Raw genomic sequence first — 6,738 nt, forward strand, 5'->3', positions numbered from 1 at the left:
CTCTCCTCTTCTTGCCGATGATGTCCGTTTTTACAGCTTCTTGCTGTGATAAACTATTTAGTTTTGGGGATTGTTTAAAGAAAACATGCTTCTTCATCCTGCTCGGTGGGTTTTGAGGTTCAGACGGTTAAACACCTGCCAGACACCGAATTAAGTGTGTGTGTGTGTGTGTGTGTGAGTGTGTGAGTGTGTGAGTGTGTGAGTGAGTGAGTGAGTGAGTGAGTGAGTAACGTTGTTCCTCGTGTGTCCACTAGGGGAGTCGGGATGTGACCTACAGCTGGGCTCAGCAGGGCCGTGACTCCCTGCAGACGCTGTGGAAAGAGCGTCCGTTTGGCACAAAGAAGGTGAGTCTCACGCAGATATTTTGAGCTTCTCAGTCACCGTATATGTTCACGTTAAAGGGAGACTTGTGATGTTCAATGTACTTGTTCATAGTCGGTGTATTCTGACGCGTTCAAGTTGAACTGGGAAGCCAGGATTCCTGAGTTCCCAGTCTATGATCTGGTATTCCTAACCTACATTACATTGTAAAAGTACATTACTTTGCTCCTGTGCTGGTACTCCATCTACTGTAGTAATACACTGTAGTACTCCACTAAGTAGAAGTACCTCATACTACCACACTTCTAAACATCACGACTGTCCCTTTAAACGGTTTCTTTCTGAGGATATTCTGACTTTTGTCTTTTTGTTTTTGTATTTTGGAGAAGAAAGAGCGAACAGAGAGCAACGACACGACCGACAGCTGAGACGCAAGAAGACACACACACACACACACACACACACACACCTGTATGTCTCCACTTCACTGAGTTTCTGAAGTGTTTGCTCTCCAGACATTAGTGATTTCTGCCAGCGACACTTCCTCATTCTTCTGTCTGTTGAAGCTGCTCGACTTCACAGACTCCTCACTAAACTCACTAATCAGCCATGTTTGTTAATAAATTCAGTCATTTTGATGGTTCCAGCTTCACAAATGTGAGCATTGACTCCTCCTCCTCTTCTCTTCTCATATTGAACTGAATCTATTTGTGTGTTGAGCTGTTTAAAGCAGCAGCAGGATGTCACCTTTGTTCCTTATTGTCTGAGCTTTTATGGGTCAAACCATGAATCAATGAATAATAGAAAACAATATAAGTGTCAGCTTTAAAGGGAGTGTGAGCAGTGGTTTAAAAGTCCATCAGTTCATATCTCTACTCATAAATACATATGTTCTTAGTCTGTAGATACAAATGTAGAGGATGGTGAACTACACGGTACTCTGAGTATTTACGTAACGATGACAAAGCTTCGGAGACACTTCAGTGTTTGTGTGAAATACACTTATTTATTTCTTTACTGAGGACGAGAAGCTCGACCTCACTCACTCTGGACGGTAAATATGAAGCTGGAGCCGGCGCCTGCTTAGCTTAGCTTAGCACAAAGACTGTAAACGGGGGGAAACGGCTAGCCTGGCTCTCCAGCACCTTCACAGATGAACGCGTTACGTCTTGTGTGGGCTCGGACACACCGGAGATGTTAATCATTGAGCTCTGAAGGTGGACTTTCTTCACCTCTGAACAAAGACAGGCTAGCTGTTTTCCATTATTTATGCTAAGCTAACTGGCTGTTGCTTCATATTTACTGTAAAGATATGAGAGTGAATAGTTTAAAGCCTTTTCAAAAAAGACAATTAAAAAATTATGTCATTTAAGGTCTGAAATAGAATAAAACACAACGTGTAAGAAATGATTTAATAAATGGCAACAATCCGAAAAGTGCACTTTTAACTGTGCTGCCAAACAAACAGTGTCTGTGCTATTTGCATATATGTAAATGAGTTCATGTGCAGACCTTTGGTGTAAAATTTGCTCCAGAAAGAAAAGTCTGAACTCATTTATTGTGGGATGCAGTGACGATGAAATATATGAATCAATCAATGAAACAATGAGGTCATCATATACAATAATCATTTCTGTCAACTCTTGTTATTTCCTCAGTTTACTGCAAATATTACTGCAAGTATCCAGAAACGGGTTAAATATTAATGTGTGTTAGCGAGCTCAGTGTTTTTGTCGAATACTGTGTATATATACATATGAGGTTTTATTTTAACGCGATGTAATTAAATCTTTTTCTTCATTTATTTATTTTGTCAGTGTGATGGTGTAATAAAATAAACAAACATTAACAGAAGACGTAGGAATCAGATATGATTTCAATGTGGGAAAGATTTATCTATTTATTTAATATGAATAAATGTGATTAGATGAATGTGCAGTTATGTCTGAGGGAGAGGAGAAATAAATAAATAGGTGAATAAATAGTTCAGTAACACGTCAATAATTTAGTAAGAAAGCAAAATAATGAAAGTAACGTATTTCAAGAAGTGATGAACTTTAAAGTCGGATTTATATAAACAGCTCGTGTTGTAAAACAAAGTATTTGTACAAGTTAACGTGAATCACAGTATTGCGTCAGTGTATCGTGTTTATACGTGTAAGAAGCTCAATCAGCTGTTTAAATGGAACAAAGTGTTTACGTCAGACTGAGCCTCAGAGGAAGCAGAGAAACACGCCGCCTTCCTCAGTTCCTCAAATCTTCAGAGCTCTGAACACGTCCTGGTTTTTACCAAATGTCTAAAATGTCAAAGCAGCAAAAAAAAAAAAAAGTATCGAGGTTATTTAGGTTTAAAGTACGTTCAGTACAAACACCGTTTATTATACTTCTGTTTTATGTTCGAGCTTCTGGAACCAGAATGACGTTTTAATGTTAAGCTTTGGGTAAATGTATATATAGAATATATCTCACATATAAAGACGGGCTGAGGATGGATGGTGGAGCCAATACTGTAATTTCACACAGCAGCTCGGTGTTACGTCATCTTTCTTCCTCAGGAAACACAGCCGGCAGTGACACATTTGAATGTTTTGGGTAAATGATCTTAAAACAGGTTTAGACTTGTTCAATCAGGAGAAGACATCTGGTGTTCATCAAGAACAGAGACTGAAGATCAGCTGATAGAAACACTTACACCTGCTGCATCCAAACAACTCTTTAAAGAGACCGGAACCATGAAGGTCTGGCTTTGAGGAGTCAAAACCCTGAATTCAAGTCACTTTCTGCACATTTACATATCTAAAGTCCTGCACCAACATCTGGCGTCCTGTTGAGCGTAAACATGTTTTAAATGACTGCAGAGGTTGTAATGACATAGAAAAGGAAGTTTATCGTTTGTACGGTGGCCCCTGAGGGACACTATGTTAGAGAGGATGAGACCATGATGATGTGTGAGAAGTTATTGTTTTATTGCAAACTTCAAATCATATGAACTCTTCCTGCACATCAACTAAAATAATTAACTGGTTAAAATAACAAATGATTCAGAGAGATTAGCGACAAACTACAAACATTAAAAAAAACGCATCACTGCGACACAATTTCCCTTTTTTAAAAAGCTGAACTACGAATCAACCCGTCGTCCGACGGGAGAAGAAGACTCAGAGAGGCCGACCGACCCGTCAGAGCCGGCTGCTAAGCTGCCAACACGGCGGCAACATCGGACTCAATAACATGACTCGTCAGAAAAAGCAGCCGGGCTCTCCGCCTCGGGCTCTCGCGTCTCCTCATCCTCTTGCTCCCTCACTCCTCGGCCGGAGTGCCTAGCTTCACCAGGCTGTCCTTGTCGAACCTGAAGAGCCTCCAGCCCTCCTCCTGAGAGAGGTCCTCGGCGCCGCGCCGCTTGTAGTACTGCACCGACGGCTCGTTGTTCTCCGCCACCACGAACATCATGCCGGTGCAGCGCGTCTTCATCGCCAGCTGGAGGAGAGACGAGTGTTTGAGCATCTTAAAGATCCACTGCAGACATTTTAACTATGCTTCAAAGACCCGACACATTAATGCTACATGGAACATTTCAACCTGAGATAGAGAGCAGTTCTGTACGATGGAAAACTGTTTAACTTATTTGTAACATTTTAGAGGTTTTTGTTTTACTTTCCACTGATTTATAAGATATTTTACACGTTTCTAACACTCACTTGTTTTTTTTTTAATATATACATATATATATTTTTTTATAGGTTTTACTACGACCCATTTATTAACTTATTTTTACCATTTATTTTTATTCCTACCAGTCGATTCTCTTTTTTGTTAATTAATTTCTTTGGTCACATTAAATTAATTCATATGTACATTTACAGAATATTTATATATAATGATAATAAATACATAATAAATTCCCATAAAACTCAGTTATTGGCTTGTAGATAACTACAGCTTTGTAACTTTAATTCGTTTTAAAGTTCTGTTTAGAACACGAACTCCACAAACACAAGTTCTCTAAAATAAAGTCGAACGTTTCTCACTTCACTGGTTTTTTTGATCACATGTTAAGCTTCCGTCACAGAGTCGATGATTTACAGCTTTCATCAAACACTTTATCTGCTCATTAAGTCACTCGGATGAGTTTCTGAGCACCAACAGCAAAGTGAAAGACACAATAACTCCCCGAGTGTTAGTCTTCAGGTTTGATCAAATGTGGAATCAGACCGATGAAGGTTCCATCTTATATGTGATCATTTACTCACATCACTGAGGTGACGCAGGAGCTCCGAACCGATGCCCAGCCCTGCAGAGAGAGAACACAGAGAGAGCTGCTGAATGAAGAGACGCAGGACGAGGACGTGTTGTTGTTATTGTTGTTGTTGTTTACCTCTGTACTCCTCCATCACGTAGAAATCCTCCAGGTAGAGCTGTTTGCCAACCCACGGGTCATAAGTGAAGTAGTACATGACGAAACCAACCACCTTCGGATCTGCACAGACAAACGCTTCAGTATCCTGTGTACATTTCTAGATATTAGTATTCATTATTATACTTGATAGTTAAGTATTGTACACACAATAAAGCTTCCTGTGTTCACCGAGTATTTTACCTCAATCAGGGGTTCACAGTTCAACTACGGCGGCACAATCTCATGCATTCTGTCAAATCCATTTCATCTATTAGACGCGTGTGAAAGTGTCAGTATTATATGCCGTCTGTCTGCCCACTCATTGTTCGTCTTCCTCCAGCTGCTGTGAGTTCTAACAGCAGCCATGTTTGTAGTTTACGTTCATGATGATCATTTTGGGGGCGTGTCTCTGGAGGGAGGAGCCGTCGGTGTTGACCACTGGGAGACCTTCGTAGCTCGTGAGACTACTTTCATTGGAGAAGACACTGGGCTGATGTTTTCATTAAATCTAGCGTACTCATCTACATTAGCAACGCTAGCTTTAACACGGTGAGCTGAGAAGTAAACAAACGATCAGCTGACTTTGAACTGTTCCTTAAATGATCTTCTGATGCCGCTGTGCCACGTTACTAAATGAAACACGATGCGAGCGTTGGATCAGAACAGCTGCAGCTTCTTAAACCAACAGCTGTAATGAGATCCAGCGACGGTGAACAGGAAGCTGCTGCTGTGAAGGTCAGAGGTCAACGTCTGTCCAGAGGACGGAAGAGACGCGTCATGAACTCAAACTTAGAAAATGTTATTCTGGGAAATGAGATCATTTAAATAACTCAAGTTTCAGTCAGAAGACAACACCCGACACTCTTTAACTTTAACAAGTGTCTGACAGCTGTAACTCGTAAACAACGTGTTTGAAGCAGGCGAGCCTGTTTGAGGAGACACCCGGGTGTTTGTTTTGCTCCTGAAAAAGGAGGCGTGGCCTCTTACCGTCACTGCTGTTCTCTCCTTGGATTTCAGCTACAAAGCAATGGTAAAACGGGGTGTCACCAAATCCATCCTCGAGGAGTTCTGCAAGGACATCAAAAGTTGAAGCACAAGAATAATAACATTTAATGTGCATCAGTGGATAAAGACGAGCTCACCTTTTTCAGTCAGGATCACCTGGTCCTCCATCTCTTCAAACTTTGCAAGCTCCTGCAACACGAAGCACACGAGTACAAACGTGTTTAGAGCCGAAGACTTTCAACCGACGCACAAACAAACGTGCATTTCAGAGTGTAAAACAATACGATCAGACATTCATTATCTAAATTAAAATGCAGAGCAAAATCCCCCGGAACCAGAATAGTTCACACTTTTAGTGGACTTAACTGTTGACATACTAGACTCTGTTAACCACGCCTTTGGTTCCATCTACTCCTGTATAGTTTATATTATTATTGTATAAACACCTTTATTATTTGTTTTACTATTAAACCTATTAAGCTGTACTTCTCTCCATCGTTGTGCTGCTGTAACAGCTGGCTCAGAAAGCATTCACTGACTGCATCATGGGAGGATTATTAGCCCCCTTAAATAATAATAAGGTTCTATTTTTATTCATGCATTAACCCGGGACAGTGCAAGTGAGTCATAGCTAGAGAGTTTGGTGAGTAGTCCCTTTGCAGGTTATTTATTTACAATGTAGTGTCCTAATATCAGTACAATGCAACAGCAAACACTGTAGTCCAATTACTACAATTAGAATTATTCTAAAAAAAAAAAAAAAAAAAAACAACAATTAGCCCCTCCAGCTTCTCAAATGGGACCATCTTTGTGAATTGAATACATTTGGTTTTTGGACAACAACAATGATTGAAACACTGGATTACGCTACAGACCGGTTGAAACACTGGATTACGCTACAGACGGTTGAAACACTGGATTACGCTACAGACGGTTGAAACACTGCATTACGCTACAGACGGTTGAAACACTGCATTACGCTACAGACGGTTGAAACACTGCATTACGCTACAGAC

General features: G+C 40.6%; 1 protein-coding gene across 1 annotated transcript; it reads right to left on the reverse strand.

Moving 5' to 3' along the window:
- Window positions 1-3,263: 3,263 nt before the first annotated feature.
- LOC116378567 (diamine acetyltransferase 1) lies at window positions 3,264-6,732 on the reverse strand. Its single transcript, XM_031840459.1, has 5 exons — window positions 5,860-6,732; window positions 5,705-5,785; window positions 4,697-4,798; window positions 4,572-4,612; window positions 3,264-3,798 (listed from the first exon to the last, which is right to left on the reverse strand). The coding sequence occupies exons 1-5, from the start codon at window positions 5,888-5,890 to the stop codon at window positions 3,622-3,624; spliced, it is 432 nt and encodes a 143-aa protein (XP_031696319.1). The 5' UTR covers window positions 5,891-6,732; the 3' UTR covers window positions 3,264-3,621.
- Window positions 6,733-6,738: the final 6 nt, after the last annotated feature.

The sequence above is a fragment of the Anarrhichthys ocellatus genome, unplaced genomic scaffold, assembly GCF_004355925.1.
Source record: "Anarrhichthys ocellatus isolate YVR2014 unplaced genomic scaffold, GSC_Weel_1.0 scaffold2805, whole genome shotgun sequence".
Classification (NCBI taxonomy): Eukaryota; Metazoa; Chordata; class Actinopteri; order Perciformes; family Anarhichadidae; genus Anarrhichthys; species Anarrhichthys ocellatus.

Excerpts from the sequence above, each read along its gene's own strand:
- LOC116378567 (XM_031840459.1), bottom strand. The coding sequence starts at position 5,890 with ATGGAGGACCAGGTGATCCTGACTGAAAAAG. Across the intron at positions 5,786-5,859 it reads GGTGATCCTGACTGAAAAAG|AACTCCTCGAGGATGGATTT; the intron begins GTGAGCTCGTCT and ends ATGTCCTTGCAG. Across the intron at positions 4,613-4,696 it reads CGTGATGGAGGAGTACAGAG|GGCTGGGCATCGGTTCGGAG; the intron begins GTAAACAACAAC and ends CTCTCTCTGCAG.